Here is a 23,676-nt window from a genome sequence, read left to right as displayed (position 1 = left end):
ATGATTGACTTCACAACTGAACCAAGAATCAAAAAAAAAAAAAGAATATTAGCCCTGAAAAGAGAAATGGTCTAAGAAAATTCCAAAGACATTGGTGAGATCAGGGCTACCCCTTGATGTGACATATTAAACAGCCAATGTCACTTCATCGATCTTCAGAATGAGAAGCTTTAAATCCCCACTGGACTGAGCGTCTCAGTCTGTGTTCCATGTCTGTTATCGCCAACTCTGTGACTTTGAACACAATGCCACGACTTTCTCAGCCTCAGCTTTCTCATGTGCTGGCTAGACCCTGCATGATCACCCCCACTGCCTGTGACCTTAGAGAAATCATATGAGAGTCAAATGACATAAGGTCTCTCAAGGTTTTAAAGAGCTAATTGTCATTGTGATTCCTGCATCTTCTACAGCCGGTGTGTGTGTTGTGTGTAGTGTGTAATGTCTAAATGTATGAATAAATGTGTTGGGTATAATGCACAGTGTATGTGTCTGTGTGTATAGTGTAGTAGACAGAGTATAGTGTAGTGCCCTAGATAGTGTATGTGTGTATGTATAATGTAGTATATATAGTGTGTGTATATGATTGTATGGTATAATGTACAGTGTGTAGTGTATATGTATGCATGTATAGTATGGTACATAGTATATGCGTGTATGTGGAGTATAGCATGTAGTGCCTGTGTACACATGTGTTTTATTCTTCCTTCTGCCTGGAATGTCCTTACACAGCTATCTATAAGGCTAGTCCTGTCCTATCTCTTTCCTCAGGCCTCTGGCCAGAAGGTCTTTCCAAAGTGCTCTACTCAAGCGTATAATGTCTCTGGTCTCCTAGTTCTGCACACTGATAGATTTTGTTTCCATTATCTGCTAATATTATATTACCTGCTTTTAAAATTACTTTCTGTCTCTCCAGTAGGAGACAAGCCTATGTCTTCTTGCCTCCCCTGATCCACCAGTATCTCACATATCAGATGCCCAGCCAATGTTTATAGAATTAGGAAATTCTTTCTTAGAAGAGAAAGATGTGCACAGTGCACATTTAGTGAAATGCTGTCATTTCTAGAAGTGTCATCTAGATTTCCCGAAGGAATAAGCATTGAGGCTACCATTAAAATCATTCAAAACATTTCCAAATGAAGAAGGGGATTGAAGCAGGGCACAAAGAGCTCAAACAGAACCAAAAAACAAGACTACGGTACCAAGGTGAACACGGTTACCAGGTGAGGAAATTAGCAGTTCAGTGTGGCCTGGTAGAGATGGAGGAAAGAGCATGAAATGGGCTGTCAAGCCAGGAAAAAGAAGTCCAAAGTCTAAAGAAGCTAAGGATTATAATCCTAAAGAGCATGGGTTTTATCCTTTCCCTTCCTGTAACAGTGGGGAAAGTAGGCTTCAGGAGGACAAGAGGTAGACAGGAGACATTGCCACAGATTGAGAGAATAGTGCTGGAGACCTAGGCAAAAACAGAGAAAGAAATGGTCTGCAAGCTCTCAGAGCACCGTGTAAGCAACAAACGATCCCAGGGACCCTGAGTCCTGGTCAGAACTTTGATCATCTCACATCCAAGATAAGTCTATGTGCGTGTGGGGTAAAGCTTCTTCTGTTGATCACTCTCTGGCAGTGGATTTGCTTATATTTCTTTACATGAACTTCATTTCATATTCCAACCCATAGATACATAACATGAGGTTCACATAAGTTAAACAACTCACCCAGGTGACTCACTGAGGTAGGAGCTGGACTATGCTGTTCCCCCATGTGACATACCTATCACTTCCTGGTATGTCCAGACACCTAACTGCCCTTCCTCTACCTTACTTCTTGCTCTTTTTGGGTTCTTTTATAGGCATCAGCCATGGCTCAGTGGTAGCGGGTGTGATTGGAGCTAAGAAACCACAGTATGACATTTGGGGTAAAACTGTGAACTTGGCAAGTCGAATGGACAGCACGGGGGTGAGTGGCCGGATCCAAGTTCCAGAGGAGACTTATCTTATCCTGAAGGACCAGGGCTTTGCCTTTGATTATCGAGGAGAGATCTATGTGAAGGGCATCAGTGAGCAAGAAGGAAAAATCAAAACGTACTTTCTCCTTGGAAGAGTCCAACCCAACCCATTCATCTTGCCCCCAAGAAGACTGCCCGGGCAATACTCTCTGGCTGCAGTTGTCCTTGGCCTTGTCCAGTCTCTCAACCGGCAAAGGCAGAAGCAACTACTCAATGAGAACAGCAACACGGGCATCATCAAAGGCCATTACAACCGGCGGACTTTGTTAACACCCAGCGGACCGGAGCCTGGAGCGCAAGCTGAAGGCACCGACAAATCCGATTTGCCATAAAAGCGTTTTCTTTGTGTTTCTTTCTCTTTTTTTGTATTTCTTTTATATATAAAATAAATATACTAATAAAAAGGTTTAATTTTTTTTAGAACAAGGATGATTTCATTGGTCTTTGACTACACCAGATCAACTACACAACTTGAGGTTCTCCTCATTCACCGCCCTCTTCCTAATCACTTCTTATATGCAAGAGACCAAAATTCTTCCCACCTAAACTAGAAAAGGGGGTTTGTAAATAGAGCCTTGATGTTATTGGGGGCCTAATAACAACTTACATTTTTTTGAAATCTAACCTTGTATTAGGTCAAGTACTATGTCAAGTTCTAACACAAGGGCCTCATAACCCTTACAATATCTACACATTCCTCAGTTGATATTTGTTGAGCCCCTGCACTATGCCTAAGCTGTCCTGTGTCCCAGAGAAATTCTGGCGAAAGTATTTTCCTCATGGAGTGAACATTCTGCATGGGAACAACAGACATGTTATTAAAGCAATACACAACCTACTTTCAGATGGGCATGGAAGCAATGAAAAGGTTAAATGTGGGGCTAGAAGGGAGGTTGTGTGGTTAAGAAGGCCTCCTGCTCTTCCAGAGGACCCAACCTCTGTTCCCAACACCATGTCAGGTAGCTCACAACTGCCTATAACTCCAGCTCCAGGGGATATCGCCCCTCTTCTGGCTTCCATGGGCACCTATACACACAGGCCACACTCTCACACAGACACCATTGCAAACACCTAAAAATGTTTGAAGTTATTGGGGGTCAGGGATTGAACTGAGTACCAGCGATAGCCCTTTGAGGATATGATGTTGAATATTAACTCTCAATCTGGGACAGTGGAGGCGATGTGAAGTGACAGAAGGGATGTGAACCAATGGGCCTTCGAGCGCCAGCTCCCTGGGGTGGGTTTGACTTGGAGGAACAATTAGAAAGCCAGCTGGTGGGTTTAGAAGCTGGTTTCCTGGGGAGACTGCTTCACGTCCTCTTCCCTCCTGAACACAGGTTGCAAGGAAAGTGTCACACAAATGAGAAAGCTGAAAAATGCCAAAGGCTTTGATAGTTCACCTAGTTTGTTAAAGAAACAGCTTCAGAACCATATGAATCAATAAGCACTCACGGCTGTAACTAACGAGCACCAATAGAAGATTGATTTGTTGTAGCTGGAAGATTTTATCCAGACTATGCTCATGATTCAGCGATGCCAGACCCAGAGCTAAAACAGTCAGAGAAACAAACACTCCAACTGGGGTCTGTGGGGTTTGGCTTCATTCAGGACTCCATCAAACACAGAAGCAAGACACTGAGTCTCCAAGAACTCTATTAGGTAGACATCTGGCATGCGATCCATCATTCAATCTCAAAACACTGAATGCCGCCCCATAAGGGACCCAGAGGTCTTCATTCTCTCCCCTATGGGGTCAAAACAACTGCTACCATTTGCTTTGTGTTCTGTGGTTCTGGGGGATGTAGGAATGGAATTAACTGAGTCCAAAGGCAATTCCACGAACTGAATCTTGCCTCTATCTCTTCCAAGTATGTGCCAAGCGTGTGGCACAAACTCTGCACACCTGCGATCACAAAGGAAGCTGTGGTGATTTAGAATTCTGAAGTTTTTAAATGTAAGGAAGATATCAACAATATCAAAAAGCCCGACACGATACTGTGGCCATGTTCTGAACCATCCTGTTTAACTTACAACCTATGGTCATCTAGGAAAGGAATCTTAATTCAGGGATTGTCCCAATCAGATACAGGTGTGTCTGTGAATTTATTGGAGAGGTCTTGATTGTTAACTGATGTAGGGGAGCCAGATCATTGTGGGCATTCCCTGGACAGATGAATCTGGGCTGGAGAAGAAAGGTCTCTGAGCTTGAGCCAATCACTGAGCCTCAGAGCAATGACCCTCCATGGTTTCTGCTGAACTTCCTTCTCTGGTAAGAGATAGGGCTGCATGTATCGCAAGCAGGCCTTTCTCAAGTTCCTGCCCTGACTTCCTTCAGCGATGGACTCTAGCCTGTAACCAGAAATAAATGGGGTTTACAGGTTAGAATAAAACAGTAACCCTTTTCTTCCCTAAGCTGCTTCTGGTCAGAGTATTTTGCCACAGCAACAGGGATGAAGTAACTAACCCCATTCCAAACAGCCAGACACAAATAGTCATACCAATTGGTGTGGAAAAAAAATCTCTAAATCTCTAAGTACACTCAGCTCTATTCTGATCATGTTTTGGTCCCAAGTTAATGTATGGTGGACATTGACAAAGAGTGGTTTGAGCTTGAGACTTACGGATGCAAGCCACAGGACCACATGAGGCTGTAGTAAGGGCGACAGGAAATCCTGCACTGCAATCCATAGAGGCTCATCCTTACTGCCGTTAGGAAGCGCAATGTCTCTGTTGGAATGGTGAGTCTGGAATCTTCCCATGTCTAGGACTTTCTTTTTACTGGTCTGTATCTGCAAACTTTTCTATGTCTGAGTTACTTTAGTCGTGCAAAATTGATACCGTAAGAGTTGTGAGTTCACCGAAAAGGCTTTAGAAGTTTGGCTTGACCCTTGGCTAACCAACCCTGAGTCCAGGGCCTGGATTGCTTCCAGGATGAATTAGACACTCTGCAGAGAGGCCTGGCCCACAACACACACATAGAGCTCTGCAGTGGGTGGAAAAAGAGAGCTTCCTCAGGACAGTTACCACTACCGACCCAGATTCCAGGACCAGAACCTGCCCTTCTGTGTACAGCCAGAGCAGGGTGTCAACGCTCACTCCCTTGCCTGAAATTTTACTTCCAGACCACAGACTTTTCTGCTGTCTGCAGCCTGGGTCTAGCCAGCATTTCCAAGTGAGAATGCTGCTCTCAGATTAACTGTGGGCTCCGGCTGTACCCGATATTTTATTGATGAGTTACCAGGTGGCAGAATGCCCTGAAGGTAACACCATGTGCCAATTTGAATTATTGATTGCCTCGCAGCCATGCATTTCCATCTACCAACCTGGAAGATCAGGTTGCCATTCCTCAGTGGGCATCAGGCTGTCCAAGTCAACTCCATGACTTTTGCTTTGCCTTTTGTAAAGAACAAGCTGGCCTCAGAAGCAGTGTGCTTCTGTTTGGAAGCGATTGCTTTCACTCACAATCTCCTCATCACACACTAGCCTGGCCCCTCTGATGGCACTGACATTATCAGAGCACCATGATCAAACGTTTTTTGAGTGTCTTACAAACTGCCCGTTTTCAAAGTTCCGTTCCGACTGATTTTCATAATAACACATTATTGTGTCAATTTTCCAGGCAACTGGAGCTCATAAAAAAATAATAAAATAAACTCTGTCTACACACGAATTCGTAAAGCTGAGACAAGCTTAAGAATCATGTAGGGCCCCAAAGGCTTGGTTTTCCAAGACTCTGTTGAAGGTTAGACCACAGATAACTTGATCCCTTGCTGCATTTGGACTCCACGCTGCCTGCTCTGATCTCTTTTCCTCTGTGTACTATGAATGAACAGTCATGTGACCAGCCCTCTGTGGTCTCAGTGAGACTGGTGAGAGACCTGCCAGCTCTGGCCTCTTGACAGGATCCTGCCCATACCCATAGCTTTATACCCACTTCCGTCACGCCCTACCACCCAAAATTCAGCCCCACTCAATAAAGACTCAGAGGGACCTGAATTCATACGCATGTGTGTCTATTATCTCACACACATACTCCTGAATGCTTGCTGACTTCATTTCTTTTCTGTGGTTATGATAGGATTCTCTGTTAAAAGCATCTTACGAGAGAAAGGGTTAACTTAGGCCAGCGTTCTGGGTTACAGCCCATCATGATGGGAAAGTCAAAACAACAGGAACTTAAAGCATGTAACCACATTATATTCACGATTATAAGACAGCAACGGATGCATAAATGCTGGTTCCCAGACCGTTTTATTTTTATAGAGTCCTGTAACCCCTGCCTAAGGAATGATGCCACCCACAGTAGACAGTTCTCACCTGATTAACATAACTAAGAAAACTCTCATGTACATGTACATTGTACATTGGCAATTGACAATAACCAACACATTTTCTTATACCCATACACATTTCTGCTCCCTCACATACATTTCTTATGCATACACACTACACCTCTCTCATTCAAATACACACACATACTCACGGTCCCATGTTTGTAGATGCACACTCATACACTTGCACATCCACACAAATGTACAGACATACCACTTGCACAAAGCATCCATCTTCATAATTAGACTCTATTGACAATTTAGATAGAGGGGCGAGCTGTGCTTGGCTATCCTCTACACCAAACATCTGCCATCTTGGGGAGCTCAGCTTGACCCACTTGCAAAAGGATCATCCCAACTGGGCTTGTCGACTGCACACACCCCTTCCATGTAGACACAAGGATGGTCACAGGCCCTCTCCTGAGTACCCAGCTGATCCCTACCACCTGTTGAATCCAATTCTTTCTTAGTTACACATTCCTTAATTCAGGGAGGGACCATAGTATATTTGAGGGGAGCTGTGGGAGGGAATCCCATCTATGCAGCCTTAGGGAAGACCTCATCCCCGGTGGGTAAAGGCCTTCCAGGTGTGGTCTGTTCAGGGGAGAAGCACCCACACCCTGCGAGTACCCCTCACCTATGTTCTGAAAGGAAGTCCAATAGACTCTTTGGTTCCCCCAGTGAGCAGTGCGCAGAGAGTGCCTCAGTTTGCCCTTGGGTCCTTAGGGGAAGGAGAAAACATGGCTAGTAGTGGAACACAAGAGGTAGCTGTGTTACCCGAGCAATACAAAAGCAGGACTCAGTTAAGTGCTACAGAGTCCCCTGCACCCGAGGCCTTCGTCATTTTGCTTGATTCAATATTCCCTTCTCTCTTCCTTTTCCTTTTCCTATGCTTTTCTAGAGGAGAAGCAAATTCTCATTTTCTCATACAAATCAGATTAAACTTTCTTACAGTCATTCAATAATTAGTGAGCACTTACTCTACTTCACAGATAATGCTTATTCGGCAGTGGTTCACAATCTTAACATTTTAGCAACAGAAGAGAAATAGAGATCATTGATCTCTGGAAAAAATCTCTCTAAGTGTTCTCCACCTTTCTCTCTTACACCTGTTTCTGAGGTCAATAGTGATTACCACTCACAGGAGCAGACCTCAGTCAGTTCCTAACTGTAACGGGAGGTTTCTCACTGTCAGTTACCAAATGACCATTCTGAGACTTAATATTAAATACAATCTGTTTGGCTGATGGTTCGAGCTCCTTACTGGCTAGTTCTACATAGAAGTTAACCCCTTTCTAATAGGCCAGCCCTTAGATGGGTGGAGTAGACAGAATAAAATGCTGGGAAGAAGGCAATGAGGCAATCGCCATGACTCTCCTCTCCGCGACAGACACAGGTTAGGATCTTCCCCAGTAAGCAACCACCTCGTGGTGCTACACAGATTACTAAATATGGGTTAAAGCGAGATGTGAGAGTTAGCCAAGAGGCTGGAACTAATAGGCCAAGCAATATTTAAAAGAATACAATTTATGTGTTGTTATTTCGGGTGTAAAGCTAGCTGTGTGCGAGCTGGGTGGGAATGCAGCCCGCCACTCTTTTTTACAGACAGCTTACCACCCAGCAAAAATGACCAAACAAAACTTTGAAGCTGTCAGCTTAGGGGCCCTTGAGAGACCATCCTCTGGACACTAGCTGTGAGGGAAATCTCCTCCCTTGGTGACAGAGACTGACCAGGTCAGAAAACCTCCAGCAAATATGCAAACAGCAAAGGTAATTACTTACTTTTATGTTGCTTTGATAAAATAAAATAAAATTATGACTGTCAGCACCAATTCCTGAACTTTCCACAACCTCAAACAGCACCACCTGTTGAAGAAGAAGAAGCATTTAAACATGAAACTTTGAGGGCTCCACATTCTACCTATAACATTCCTGTCTCCTAAAGGTTCACACCATCTCATAATACAAAAGAAATCTAATTCATTTTTAAAGCCTCATTATTTCCACAATCCAAACACTGTTCAAAACCCCAAAGTTCAATAAATCTTTTAAAACCCACGGCAGCATCTTACTTGCTTCTGTAAAATCAAAAAGGAAGTTTCAAAACTCCAACCTACAATAGCACAAAGTAAACAATCCCATTCCAAATCGGAAGAATGAGAGGATGGCAAGGAAAGAGGGGAGCAAAGCAGGATCTAAACCCATTCAAACAGTAAGCCATACAGCTATATATGGAACATTCCAGATACACAATGTGAGTTCCAACAGCCTCTCGCAGCCCCGCCCCTGTGACCCTGACAACTACAGCACATGTGACCTCTCTTCTCGGTGTCTCCAATGTGGTTTTTTGTTTGTTTGTTTGTTTGTTTTGGTAGATTTTTGATAGACACACATATATGCACATACACACACATCACTAGTTTTAAGACCTTGTTTCTCCCCCTACATCAACAGTCTACCTGTCTACCTCTCTGAAATCCCACAAGACTTCACCATCTGTGGGTTAACTGTATGGGTTCTGGATTGGAATGTACATATGCACTTTCTTATCTTGAGCAGTTTGTCTATTTTTGGAAACAGTTTCTATGTTGTAGTCAGGCAAACCTCAAACTCAAAATCCTTCTGCCTCAGCCTCCAAAGTTCTGGAACTGCAAGCGTGTTCAATCATGCACAGCTGCCAAACTTCTCTGCACATTGATGTGTCTGTCTTCGTGACTATAGAGACGGTACAGCTGTTTCATGGGACTGTGTAGTTCTGAGATTTTAGATTTGATTGATGGAGAAACAGAGATGGGCAAAGACAGAATCTTCCAATAGTGGCTGGCACAAGGGAGGCTCTTTTCTCAAATCCCCACAGCAGATAAAAATCAATATAAATACATTTTCTCTCTTCGGTTTTACCCTGTAGACACCTATAACATGAGGGCTGGGCTGCTTGTTGGGGTTTATGTCCTGCCCAGTTCTCCACAACCAGCAAGCCCCAAAGAAAATTACACAGAGGTCTCCATAGGTTATAAAACTGATTGGCCCATTAGTTCAGGCCACTTATTAGCTCTTGTAGCTTATATTAACCCATTATTCTTATCTATGTTAGGCACATGGCTTGGTACCTTTCTCAGCGGAGCAGCTCGCATCTTGCTTCTTCTTTGATCTGGGCAGAACTGTGGAGGGAGCTTCCTGCTTCCCATAATTCTCCTGTTCTCATTGCCCTGCCTCTACTTCCTGTCTGGTTGACCTGCCTATACTTCCTACCTGGCCAATCAGCGTTTATTCAAAACATGATTGACAGAATACAGACAATTCTCCTGCACCAGACATCTTTTTTTGTGGGTTGTTTTTTGTTTGTTTGTTTTTGTTTTTGTTTTGTGTGTGTGTGTGTGTGTGTGTGTGTGTGCGAACCACCTACATACTGGTGCCACTGAAGACCAGAAGAGGTCTTTAGGTGACCAGAGCTGGAGCTACAGGCAGTTGTGAGCCAGTTGTGAGCCCTCATCATGGGGGTGCTGCATTTGAAACCAACCCAAGTCTTTGTCAGGAAGCTAACGAAATGATTTTTCCACTACCAGCCTCTGAAAGGAAAAGATATTTCTCTCCTCGAAACAAAGGCAAGAACTTTTCATTTGAATGCTCCAATCTTCTTGGGGGGAAAAGGACCGATCCATCCATGAACAAATGGTCGAGAGGGGCTTTGTATCCAACAAAACCCTCTGTTTAAGGAAACACAAAGCACATCCAAGTTGTGGTGGAGTCTGTTTCTTGTTCCCATTTCCCCACCTTTGAGATGACAAACGCCAAGGGAATCAAAGAATATACCCAGCTCTGCCCAATAGAAGTTGGAAGGAAATGTCAAGTTGTACCTCACAGCAACTCATCTTTCCCTCTCTCCATCCTGCATCGTGGAAGTGGATTCTTCAGTAATGGACCCAATATATTATGTGTTCCTGTGCAACAGATCCTTAGACTTGAGTGACCAGAAATAGAGACTTTATTACCTCACAGTTTCCATGAGTCAGAAACTTATAAGGGGCTCAGATGAGCTGTTCTAGCTTAGGGTCTATCATGAGGTCATGGTCAAGACCTCATCCAAGGCTAGCATCCAGTTAGGTTTGACCGGACTGAGAAATCTACTTCTAAGCTAACTCCTCCACTTGGGAGGAAAAACTGACAGACAGTTTTTTGCTGGCTATTGGCAGAGTCTCTGTTCCCTGCCACATGGACCTGGACCTGGACCTGAACCCACCTCACAGCATGGCAACTGATTTCTCCCTGAATAAATAATTCAGTTAAGAAACCATGTTGCCTTTATGTAATTTAGACACACACCTTTACTTCCACTGCAGTACAGTGTTTACAGACAAATCACCAAATCCCACCCAGAGGGAAGAAGCTTAGTCCACTTTTAAAAGAGCATGCCCGATTAGTTGAGTGCAATCCAAACTCTCCCCTTCCTGAATGAGGAGCATGAGGCCAGGGGACTGAGTGACATAGTCTCACCTGTGATCCTATTTACACCGGAACTTGTCACCATACTGAGAACCGAGACCCGTTGTGCAAAAAGAGTCCGCCGTGTCCTTGTATGGGACAAAGGCTCAATAAACAAGAGCTAATGTACTCATTACTCACTGCTCACCACTTCTGGGGGAAGAACTCTGCTCGGCCCATAATCAGGTCCTCAGGGCTTGGGTGAGGAAACCTTCCGCAGAGTTCAGCAAAAGTTGGGGTCGGAGGAGGAGGCTCCCCAGCAGAGACTGCTGATTAATTGCGTTAATATCTTTCTCACGCATGAGCACTTCCCTCTCGCTTTTTCTAAAGATGAAACCACAGCTCACAGACCACCAGGCAGCACAAGAGATACTCCAGTGGTTCTGACCTTTCCTATCTCGAGATCTTTGTAGCAATAATTGAACACACCGTGGGCGCTTACTCCTTCTGGCATCTGCCAAGGTCTCCAGCAAGCTAAGTAACCTCAGTGCACTGGGAGATTATGGAGTTCCTGCTCTGCTCCTTGCATCACATGTTAGCAGCAAAGAGACACACAGACACAGCCACATATTATTCTCTTATCCTTATTCCCTTATCCCTTTAATTCAGCCTTCTCTTTGCTAGGCAAAGTACCGGCCTTGGCCCCCGTCAAATGAAAAGCTGCCTCATTAGCCACGGAAGAGCTTGCCCTGTGTTGTTGTTTACCTCTTCCATTCATTCACTGGCCCACCAGACACTTCCAAGACCCAGAAGAAGAAAAAAAAGAAATATTGCTGATTGCATCTGTCTTTTGTCAAACAGAGGGGTGGTCCTTTGTACCCCATGTTACATGACTCCTACAAAACATACATGATTGCTGTTGGACTAGCGAAGATGTGAAAGGTACAATAGCTGGCCCCGGCACGTCCCAGAGCTGGATTCTAGAAACTGTTCCTAGACCATGAAGATCTCTGGACTGGGAGTGTGGGGTCCAGGGAACAACTGCTAGATGTTCACCTGGAGGCTGCTGTGAATGCCAAGTTGGAAGTGTTCATCCAAGGGGAATATAGTTAGCTGCCCTTGCTTCGGGCAGCCTCTCCTCTCCAGCCTTCCAGCTCTGTGACAGAGGTTTCCCTGGTGATTATAAATGAGCCCCACACGGTCTCTGCACACTGGGCTCCGGCAGTTTATTTCTTTGCTGGAGGCTGAGATCCATTAGCTTAACAGCTCACACGTGCCAAAACTTCAATTGTCATACCCCCGATCGTTTTGAAAATAGCTCACACAAAGTAGATTGCAGCTACTTAGAGGCTACTTCATTAGGATTCTCCACAAAACCGTATCCAACTCCTGATGGCCCTCATAAGACTAAGCCTGTGGCAATAAGATTTCAAGGCAGTACTGCCCTCCAGAATGCAGTGGCCCAGAGACACCTCCAGGGGCTGCTGAGCACTGTCACCTAGACACCTATGACCTTCTACCTCTCTGCTCAATCCACCAAATCCCCATGTGTGTTTCTGCTACCTCGCAGTCACTCAGGGGGTTCTCTCCAAGAGCTCACAGACACCAAGATGGCCGAAGAGACCCCCAAATGAAGGTGTGATCAGTACAGTGTCAACTTCTGAATGTCCCGGTGAGGATGCTTACCCAGGAAGTAGAGGCAAGTCAGCAGGCAGGGAGGTTACAGTGAAACACCCCACTTCGGACCCAGGAACTCTGCAGCTCTGAGCCCACTGGAGAGCTTTGGATTTGGATTGGCTTTATAGACACAGGCTTTCCTTTGCTGCCATCCTGTGGTCACACTGGTAAATAGCAGTCTGGAGATCATAGCAGAAGCTCTCAGGAAGAAAATCCTGCCCTCCGGAAGATTATACAAGCTCTTCAAGGGAGGAATCTGTCATTCCCACCTGACAGAGCAGGGGATCAGGTTTAAACAGGTAAGATATTTTCCAGACCACACATCTTAGAAGTGGAAATGACAAACTTAAACTAAGACCTGCCTTTTCATGGTGCCCTCTTGGCTTTCGGTAAGTCAGTCAGGAGGTCTGAATGAGACGGCACAGATGACCAAAATCTAAGAAAGCATCAACACACTAAAAGACACAAGCCCTGGACCAGGACCATGGAGACACCATGTCAGACCTCAGCCTTATCACTCGGACGTCATAGCCTGGAGAAAAACACTGTCTCTGTTCAGCTGCGAAGTGAGCGAAAGATGCCTTTTATTCGTGGTCTACTTATTCACAAGCACCATTTGTCAAGTGCATAGCAAACGTGGTCATAGTGCTAGGAATTGTGGTCACAACCTATCTGAGTGATCATCACACTCCAGCCACCCTACCCATGGTGAGACAACCTCAGACCTTCTGGCTCTCGAAGGTTTGAATGCTCTCTCCCGCTTATTAGAGATGCAGGTCTGGATGCTCCCAGCACGGCTGCCTCATCCCATCCTCAGATCCTTCAGCACTGTAAATTGTCCCCATGATTAGTCTGTGTAGACGACTGCCCTTCCCATCTTCTACCCCATCAGCAACCCTGAAAGAACAACACCAAGAAAACCATGCTGATGAGGTGTCCTGTTTAGTAACTTTTCAGACGCTTCTCTGTCTTTGTTCCTGTTGCTGTTGCTCTACACCACACACACACACACACACACACCTTCTGTGCCCCCCATAGTTTGGAACACTGACTTCTGTCCTCACCTCCTCCTGACCAGAGTCCTAGAGACATTGCAGTCCCATATCTCAGAATGGGCAGTTGAGAAGTGCCGTCTTCTGCAGAATTCTCTCCTATTCTCTTTTGGACTCAAACCTCTCCCTTAACATCAACAACCCTCTTTCCCACAAAGTTGATCTTTCCTCTCCACTGAGTGTATTCTTTTTATTTAGAATATTAACTCCAAGTAATAATAAATGTTTATTTTGCAAATATTCAAATGAGTGTGCACATTAATGCCAAGCAAGAATTAATAATGAGATTTAGATATTTTCATATTTATACTTCAATAATTCCTTGAGAATTTCATTCAATGTATTTTAATCATATTCATCCAATCCTTCCTCCTAAGTCCTCCAAAAAATCCCCCTTACCTCCTGCCAACTTCTTGCTTTCTGTTTTGATTTTTTTTTTTTGTAGCCCACTGATTCCAGTCTGTGCCGCCCAAATATTTCTGAGTGCAGAGTCAGTCACAGTAATGTGGTCAAGCTACTAGGGCTCATACCCTTTAAGAAAGCTGACTAGCCCTCCCCCAACAGGTCATCTACTGTCAATCACTCAACAACGCATTGAGTGGGGTGGAACCTATGAGCCCATTCTCATCCTAAGTTGAAATGCTGACTGGCTCAATCTTGGCCAGGCAGCCATAGCCTCTGTGAGTTCCTGAGTGCATCAGTTCTGTGATGTCCAGAAGACACTGTTATGCTCTAGCCCTCCCTGGCCTCTGGCTCTTACAAGGTTTCCGCCCTCTGTCGTCATGGTCCCTGGTCCTTTGGGGGAAGGGTAGTAGTGTTTCTGTCCCATCAGTCAATTGTTCTTGACCACAGACATGTTTTACTACTTAGCACATTCATCTTACCATGAAACATTTCAAATCTCTGGAACTGAAGCACATTCCACAAATACGTTAGTATCACTAGTTAGCAGCCTTTTTGTTTGTGGTTTATAAAATAATGCTGCTGCTTTCCCTACCAGTTTACCAATTTGCTAGCACTGTAGTCATTCAGACCCTTCCCAGAAACAAGAGGCTCTTTCTTTCAGCAAAATCATGGGTGTTTAAAGACTGACCCATGCAGAAATGAAGCTATGGCTCCGGGAAGGACAGCTAAAGACTCTTGTTTCTCTCCTTGACTGCACAGATTTTCAAAACAAATATTTCTCTTGCATAACTCAGTGAACACACACCAAAAATCACTGAACCATTTGCTTTGGAAGGACAATTTCATGCTAAATAAATAACATCCAAAAATATATTTTAAAAAAGTTTCTCAAACAAGACACAATGGTGCATGCCTGTACTCCTAACACTGGGGAGATAAGGGCAAAGTCAAGGCCAGACTGCTCTAGATGGCAAGATGTGTCAAATAGACAGAAGATAGAGAGATGGATGGATAGATAGATAGATAGACAGACAGACAGACAGATAGATAAATAAATTAGATAGTAGATAGACATACAGACTGACGGATGGATGGGTGGATAGATGGATGGATGGATGATAGACAGAAAAAAATCAATGCTTATCAAGCAGGATAGATAGCTCAGAAGTACGGGCATTTTCCCTAAGCCTGTGGACCTGAGTTCAAACACAGGTCCCATACAGTACAAGGAGAAAACTGACTCCCACATGTTGTCTTCTGACCTAATTCTGCTTATCCCTTGTCTGCCTCTGCTCATTTTTCAGAGTCCTGAAATAGCTTTTTGGATTATTTTCATCCAGTTTTGTTCTTGTTTTGAGTCAAGATCATTAATTCTTCTCTTTAAACCAACATAACCAGCAGTTCAAATGTTCTTTAGAAAAGGCAAAATTATGCTAATTGTAGCTTTATTATGGTAACTATATTGTTCGTGTATGGGAGCATGCATATACTCACAGTCTCTGTATGTATATGCATGTTTGTGTACATGTACCCACAAGCCTGTGTGTGTGTGTGTGTGTGTGTGTGTGTGTGTGTGTGTGTGTGTGTGTGTGTATGTGGTATGTCTGGGTTTGTATTTGGGTGTGTATATGTGTTTCTCTCTTTCTCTGTGTGTGTGTGTGTGTGTTTCTGTCTCTGTGTGTGCTATTGTTTAAGACATTATTTACCAATCAGTATAGTTTTTTGCTCACCACCAGCATCCTAGCCTGTGTCCAGAGAAAGCAGGACAAAGACAGAGGAAGCAAGAGCTGCAGCCAGCATTTTCTTATGGAGACTCAGTGTCCAGCCAGTGTTTCTCTAGAACAGGCATAAAGGACATGTGAGGGGCATGGAACTGGGAATGGCACTCAGCTTCAGGGTCTTTACTCCTGGTATTGCTTTGGGTTCCTCCCCCTCTTTCCATGGGTGATGCTAGCCACCCTACGGTGGCTGTGTTGGAGTTTGTCATCACATTCTGGCTTTATTCACCCATTCATTCACATTACAAAAACACATTGACTCAGTGAAAAGTTTTAAGAATACAGAGGAGAAAAAAATAAACTTCCAAAAATTACACGTTAACAGGAAATCCATACAATTATAACAAAATGAGATGCCTCCCACTGTGACAGAAGAGCAAGAGGCTAAATTAGCTTCTTCAGACAAATTGGGAAAAAAAATCAAAATAAGTTTCCCCATGCTTCAGCCAGTCTCAGGTCTTCGGAGTTGAAATCAGTCACTGTCCCATATTTACCAAACAGCATTTATGTAACCACAGCCTGCTACCCTATCTTGATGCTGGAAATCTCAAGAGCATTGAGCAGCTCTGAGCAGCATGAGGGCACCAAGAGCCAGGCACCCCCTTAGCTTTCGTGCTCTTGACTATCCAACGTGCACTCCAAGTTCTTTGGAAATCACCAAATTGTATTCCATCGTGAAGGGAACATACATTTGATCTGGGGGATGTACTAGTTGATGGTTTGATGGTGCCACGTGAAGAGGGAAGGACTTGACTCCATGGAGTCCATGAACACTGTTGACATTTAGAGGTGACCAGGTCTTTGTGAGATGTGCAGTCCAGTAGATAACAGGTCAGTGCAGGTCCAGCAGCTGGAGCAATGCACTGCTCTAGTAGGAGACATCGATAATGAAAAACCTGCATGTGGGGGACACAGTTTTATGAGAATTCTTTACTTTCTGCTCCATTTTGGTAGGAACCTAACATTTGTCTAAAATATTTTTAACAATGGAAAGTTGAATAGCTTTTGTGATCATTATAAAATTTGATATTTTAAAAATCTCTTTCTTACGGAAAATTCAAATGTACATGAAAAGTAGAAAGAATGCCTGAATATCCTCCAGTTGGTCAATAATTGTACCTACTTATCCACATTTGACACTGTGGCCCTTCACCCCTGAGTTTTTCTAAATATGGGATTCTCTGGCATAAATATAGCACAGTTAATACACTTGGGAAATGGATAAGATAGTGTTATCTAATATATAAACCATAGCTAATTGTTCCTATTCTCAGCAATGTCTCCAAAGCTCTGGTTCTGTGTTTTGATCTACTTTAGTTTTATTTGGGTGTTAATAAAAGTATTCCATGTTGCCTTTAGTTTTTATATAATTGTACAATGTTAATTATTAAACTTAAGAAAGTGAGCCAGCAAGATGGTTTAGCAGTATAAGTACTTGTCATGCAAAACTAATAACCTGAGCTCAACTCTCAGAACCCACAGCAGGAGAGAGAATAGTTGTCCTATGACCTCCACATGCATACTGTGACATGCTTGTGTTCTTATTCACACACACATCACAAACACACATGCACATATTTACAGCAACAACCACAATAATAATGTATTTTAATTTAAAAAGAAAGCAAGTGGGACATGGTAGTACATGCCTTTGATCCAAGCACCATGGAGACAGAGGCAAGAGGATCTCAGTGAGTTCATGGCCAATCTCCTCTATGTAGTGAGTTCCAGGACTACATAGAGACCCTGTCTCAAAGGAAGGAAGGAAGGAAAGAAGGAAAGAAGGAAAGAAAGGAGGGAGGGAGGAAGGGGAGGGAAAGAGGGAGGGATGGAGGGAGGTGGGGGAGAAAAGGAAAGGAAATAATAATGTGGGCTTCCCCTCTTATGCTGTGAATATCATTGGTTAATAAAGGAACTGCTTTGGGTCTATAGCAGAGCTATAGGAGAACAGAGATAGGTGGAGAAAAAACTAAAATGAATGCTGGGAGAAAGGAGACAGAGTCGGGGAGAAGCCATGTAGCCCACCAGAGACAGATGCTGGAACTTTAGCCGGTAAGCCACAGCCATGTAGTGATACACAGATTTAATAGAAATGGGTTAAGATAATATGTAAAAGTTAGCCAATAAGAAGCTAGAGCTAATAGGCCAAGCTGTGTTTTAAATAATATAGTTTTGTGTGATTATTTCAGATTGGGCAACTGGGAACTAACAAGCAGTCTCCCCCCACAACAGAAGGAAGAAAGGAAGGAAGAAAGGAAGGGAGGGGAAAGGAGGAAGGAAAGGAAGGAGAGAGAGAGAGAGAGAGAGAGAGAGAGAGAGAGAGAGAGAACAAAGCAAGAAACCTGTCCCTTGAGCACTATCCTGCTTCAGAGACTGTGTAAATGTTTATACATGTTGAAGTGGCTCCTGTTAAACAGAGAATGAATGGACCACTTTGCTTGCTCTACACAGATCCCCTTCAACTCCTGATTGGGCAAAATAACAGTGTCAATCAACCCTTGTAAAACAGCAGTGATAACAGATAACTCACATTCTGGATTCTTTATTTATAGTCTAGGCACTTATTCAGATCTCTGCCTTAGTTTCTCACCTGTCAGCTGGGTCAGCACAGTGTTGCTTTACAAGGCTGTCTCAAAGCTTGTAGATTCAGGAAGTCAATAGGCTCAAATATTCCATTAATATTATCCAGGTTCTTACTTAATTACAACACACCAAGAATCTGAGTGCCTTTGGATTTCTATAACAAAAGTCTGATGAGAGTAGCCTAGAAACAAGAGAAATTTATTTCCCACAGTTCTGTACAGTTAGAAACTGGAGTAAGTTGCTAGTAGATGTTTTTCAAGTTCACATAAAGCACCTTCACACTGTATCGTCACATGGAAGGAGGATGAGGCCTGAATATTTTGTTGCTTTTGTTTTGTTTTCTGTTAAGAAGAAAGAAAGAAAGAAAGAAAGAAAGAAAGAAAGAAAGAAAGAGTAAATAATAAAAACTCTAATCTTATTCTGATAGACCTTAATAAGAACAAACCAATAGACCACCATCCAGAGACAACCTTATGGCATATGCTCCACAAAAGACCTGAGATCACCAACCATGAAGTAAAGAAGAAGTATAAAAAGGGTGTGGGTACAGCATGCTGAGTGGAAGTTCTAAAGATATCTATGCCTTCCATCTAGTTTCTACTGGAATTGATTTCTATGTCTTTGTAACAGTAGGGACAGTAGCTAGGTTCTATACTTCTAGAAGCTTGTCTCATTAAAGAGAAAGAGCAGACAGAGACAGGTGAGATCACATCAGAAGTTTATATTTTTAATCCTGACTGCTCTCCTACTGACTCCATAGGACTTGAGCTACCCTCTAACCTCTGTGGTCCTCAGTTTCCTTAATTAGAGACTGACAGCTGTGACCAAGATGCTTTCTTTCAGCCCTGATACCCTCTACTCCCTTAGGATGGATTGAAACCAATAGTCTAACCCGAGAGTTGGCTCTGCCAACAACTCCAGATACAACAATCACAAAATAGCTCAAGGTCAAGAAAGGAAGAAAATGAAGAAAGGGTGGTGTTAAAAAAATAACAGAAACAAAACATATATTTCTTTAAAACTTCAAGTGCAGAGTGTTTTCATTGGAACTGACAGAGCATCGATCTAGCCCTCTATCTTCTTAGACAGAATCAATTTTCTTCATTATGTGGCACCTATAAAAGTAAAACACTGGTCCCATTCATGCATGGATTGAACTCGCGGTCAGTCCCCTCAGGTCGCTGGCCCAGTCTTCAGGTCATGGCCCTTTCCTTATTGAACATCTTTCTATCAGTTCCACAAACAAGTCGGTGTTGAAGAAAAACAATAAAATGTTCTGGGAAAATTTCACTAATGGATTCATGTTTCTTTCCACATAGTTTAGACTCTCAACAGGAACTTGTGGGCTCTGAAGTACTTTCATTAATTTTACAACCGCAAATTCCTTTTATAAAATGTTCACTCCTTATCACTCTTCAATCAAATGAATGACATCCAAGTTCTGGCAAATCAGCAGCAGTCACTGACAGAAGAAAATGTAGATCTTTTCTCTCATGAAGGAGCACTCTGTCTCCTATGTTAAAAATATATCGGGTAATTTTAAGCCACTGGTTCCACCATTAAATTATCTGTTGTTGTCTGCTTAGAGATGTCAACAGAGAAATTTATTAACTTCATCTGCACAGAGGAGACAGATTCAATCAATTCTACCTTCCTCACAGTGGAGTTCCATGTCAGCAGTTGCCTGTGAGAGACACATTATCAAGACAGCGAGTGGTTGTCAAGTGTCTGCAATATTCTAAGTGTATTATAAATGCTGTGATGGGATGCTACTTCATTTGATTCAGGCACATTCAACTAATGGATTGCAGCAAAGAGAGTAAAGTGTAAGAGAAATTCTACCACTGTGTGCCCATCAATACAAAAGATACCCTTGATGAAAGGGGACACTAACTTGCTACTTTTACACTAGGTCTCAGATCCACCCGCTCTTACCAGCATGACCTTTTGACCCCATGGCAGATGGATTGGCAATTTTTATAAAAGGCTGTTGTGTAGCAGTTTCCTCTGAGACAAAACCATCCATCTGTAGGAAAGTTCCTTAAAACATAGAATATTCCCTAACGCCACAATGGCTCTCTCTATCAAGATATCTCTTTCATTGCTCTCTGATGTGGGATTCCCCTCTGTATGCTGTGAATACCATTGGTGAATAAAGAAACTGCCTTGGCCTGTTGAGAGGACAGAACTTAGGCAGGGAAAACTAAACTGAATGCTGGGCGAAAGGAGGCAGAGTTAGGGAGAAGCCAAGTAGCCCTGCAGGAAACAGGTACCAGAACTTTAGCCCGTAAGGCACAGCCACGTGGCGATACACAGATTAATAGAAATGGGTTAAATTAAGATGTAAGAGTTAGCCAATAAGAAGCTAGAGCTAATGGGCCAAGTAGTGATTAAATAATATAGTTTCTGTGTAATTATTTTCGGGTCTGAGCTGTCGGGAAACAAACAAGCAGCCCTCCTCACCACAGCTCTCCCTCCCCTAATTTGACCATCCCGTTACCTCATGTTTTCAGCCCCTGTCCCCTCTCTTCTTCTCCCCACCCCCACCCCAGTTAACCTAGGAGACCTTATCTGTTTCCCATTCCGAGGGCAATTCATGTGCGTCCCTCTTAGGGTCCTCCTTGTTACTGAGCTTCTCTGATGCTGTGGGTTCTAACCTGGTTATCCTTTGCTTTACATCTAATATCCACTTATGAGTGAGTACACAAACCTGATGCTAGGGAAATTCCCAGGAATCCACAAGGATAACCCCAACTAAGACTGCTAGCAACAGTGGGTAGGTTGCCTAAACTTGCCTTCTCCTGTAATCAGATTGGTGACCACCCTAATTGTCATTATAGAAGCTTCATCCAGTAACTGATGGAAGCAGATGCAGATATCCATAGCCAAGCACCAGGTCAAGCTCCTGGAGTCCAGTCAAAGAGAGGGAGGAAGGATTATATGAACAAGGGGAATCAAGATCATGATGGAAAAACCCACAGAGACAGCTGAGCCAAGATAGTGGGAGCATATAGACTTGAACTGACAGCTGGGGAGCCTGCATGGGACAAACTTAAGACCTCTGAATGTGAGTGACAGTTGTGTGACTTGGTCTGTTTGTGGGACCCCTGGCAGTTAGACCAGGATTTATCCCTGGTACATGTCTGGCTTTTGGGAGCTTTTGGGAGATCATTCCCTATGGTGGTATCCCTTACTCAGCTTTGATGCAGTGGCAAGGGACTTGGTCTTGCCTCAACTTGATATGCCAGGCTTAGTTGACTCCCCATGGGAAGGTTTATCTTCTCTGAGGAGTGGATGGGGATGGGGAAAGGTGGGAGACGGGAGGAGGGGAGAGAGGGGGAACTGTGGCAGGCATGTAAAATGAGTAAAAAACTTAAAATTAAAAAAAGGCATAGAGCTGAGCAGTGGTGGTGAACGTCTTTAATCCCAGCACTCAGGAGGCAGAGGCAGGAGGATCTTTGTTAGTTTGAGGCCAGCCTGGTCTGCAGAGCAAGTTCCAGGACAAGCTGCAAAGCTACAGAGAAACCTTGTCTCGAAAAAACCAAAACAAAACAAAAAGATAAAGGATGCTAAAAGGAAGGTGAAACCACAGACTATTCCAAGGGGAGATGACACTTTTCGTCCTACAACGAAGCTCCTAGACTCAGGAAATAAACAGCTCAATAGTTTGAGGAAGTCTATGAAACTGACCAGACTCAGTCTCCCTCCACAAACATATATAAGTGGCAAGGACAGCTGAGAGCTCTTTTCAGACATATTGAGCTGCCTGTAAAAATCAGAGATAACACGAGTTGCCTGGAAGAGATTCTGAGTAACTGAGCTACTTGGAATAGACACTGTTCAACCCCTTAAGCTGCTGGTAGGTTGTGTGGGGCACTCCAGGTTTCCAGGTTTGGGGAGCTGTCATCCATGCTGGGGTAGGCTATAGTGATTCCACTGTCCTCAACTCATTTCTGTTCCTGTAAATAATTCCGCAATAACTCATTGGTTCACCAAGTTGGACTATACCCTTACTTTGGTCTTTTGTTGGTTCCCTATCTGGGGTGAGCAGATTTTTGTTTAACTCTCCCAAGGAATAGCGTCAAAGAACATAGTGTACCACATGACCTCTGAAGGTTTTGCTTGACAGTATACCAAAGAAATGTGTTCCAAAGTTAGAGAAAATAAATCATGTACAGTCATTTTACTGAGATGACATTGGAAGGTTTTCTCAGTCTTCAGTTGTCGGTATGGGTCCTTCCCATACACTTCTCAGCATTATCACATACTAGGGGCACCACCACCACCACCTTCATTTTCAATGCAATGCCCCTAGTCTAAATATCAAAGACCAGTGGATATCAGATTATAATCTCATCAGTCGTGTTAGCTTCTTGCTTTTCCTTGAGGTCATTGCAGAAGGGAACTGAGCATGTTCCATGAATAGGACAGCCCTGGAATTACAAAACTCAACTACTAGATGAGACCATGAGAAAGTGCTGTTTCCCATGATGGTTTATTTTCAACTTAAAACGTAGGTTAACGTTTAGAATCAGAATCATTTACTTTTCTGATGGATAATATCAACTTAAAAATCCAAGAGTATGAGTGGGTTTGCCTTAAAGGAATATGAAATATGTTACACCTCTAAGAAGTGTTATATATATTTTTACCTTAATCTTCTATATCTTCTTTCCGGCATTAGCTGCTAAGGTCTATGTGGGTTCATTTTGAATCTGCAAATCCTTAGGAAGATGCTATTCTGTATCAACACCTGACTGGTTTACTTCCTTAGCAAAATAGAGTTGCAAATGCAGTCTTGCTAAAATAAAATGAGGGTGGGGAATGTCAAACATCTGCAATGCACAGTATAAATTACTATAGCAACCAATATTTGTGTAGGGGTAAACAAGAAAGGAGGAGATCAACATGATCAGATTTTAAAAAAAAAAAAAAAGGTTGAGGAAAAAGGTTGACTCCAGAGATGGCTATTCAACCTGCAGTCAGTCAACATGTTCACACTTGTCACCAAACAGCACTTCAGATGTGGCCCTCCACACAGCTATTGCTCTCACTTCATAGCTACAAAATCTAAAGCAAAAAGAGATCAAGGACTTGATCCAGATTACACACTTAGCAAAAAGACCAGCTCAGTCCAAATCCAGACTTTCACCTTCAAACCCCACTGACCCTCACAAGAAGTAAGATTGTGAGGTTTTGCATAGCATGCTTATGTGAATGGATAAGAAGGAAAGACCCATTATTTAATTTACTGTATCTTTTAATTTTACCTTCTGATTTTTTGTTGTATTGATTTGTTTTTGCAGTGCTAGCAATCAAACCCAGGACATTGTGCATGCTGGGTAAATATACTCCAGAGCTACACCCTCAACCAATATGTTGTTTTAATTTAATAATTTAAGGAAGTTTGGGGGGATGTATGTATATGT

At 43.2% G+C, this 23,676-nt stretch overlaps 1 protein-coding gene and 1 long non-coding RNA gene across 5 annotated transcripts in view; one reads left to right on the top strand and one right to left on the bottom strand.

The window, feature by feature from the left end:
* The window catches only part of Adcy8 (adenylate cyclase 8), a 215,987-nt gene extending 213,562 nt beyond the window's left edge, over positions 1-2,425 (top strand). For all 3 annotated transcript variants that reach the window (XM_085678921.2, XM_048457362.3, XM_048457363.3), the window contains one exon: positions 1,844-2,425. In XM_085678921.2, coding sequence (XP_085535047.2) covers positions 1,844-2,331 — 488 coding nt within the window. In that variant the 3' untranslated portion in view covers positions 2,332-2,425. The remainder of the gene's footprint in view (positions 1-1,843) is intronic.
* A 5,685-nt stretch (positions 2,426-8,110) lies between these two features.
* The window catches only part of LOC146891077 (uncharacterized), a 120,657-nt gene continuing 105,091 nt past the window's right edge, over positions 8,111-23,676 (bottom strand). The window contains exon 4 of one of the 2 annotated variants that reach the window (XR_015735611.1): positions 8,111-8,196. This is a non-coding gene — a long non-coding RNA (uncharacterized LOC146891077). Of the gene's footprint in view, positions 8,197-15,719; positions 16,561-23,676 lie in introns of those variants that run through there. The other variant, XR_015735610.1, reaches the window with a different exon arrangement.

This window comes from Myodes glareolus, chromosome 19, assembly GCF_982192425.1.
Source record: "Myodes glareolus chromosome 19, mMyoGla1.1, whole genome shotgun sequence".
NCBI classification, from domain to species: Eukaryota; Metazoa; Chordata; class Mammalia; order Rodentia; family Cricetidae; genus Myodes; species Myodes glareolus.
The sequence above is the reverse complement of the archived record's forward strand: the minus strand, read 5'-3'. Positions and strand labels throughout refer to the sequence as shown.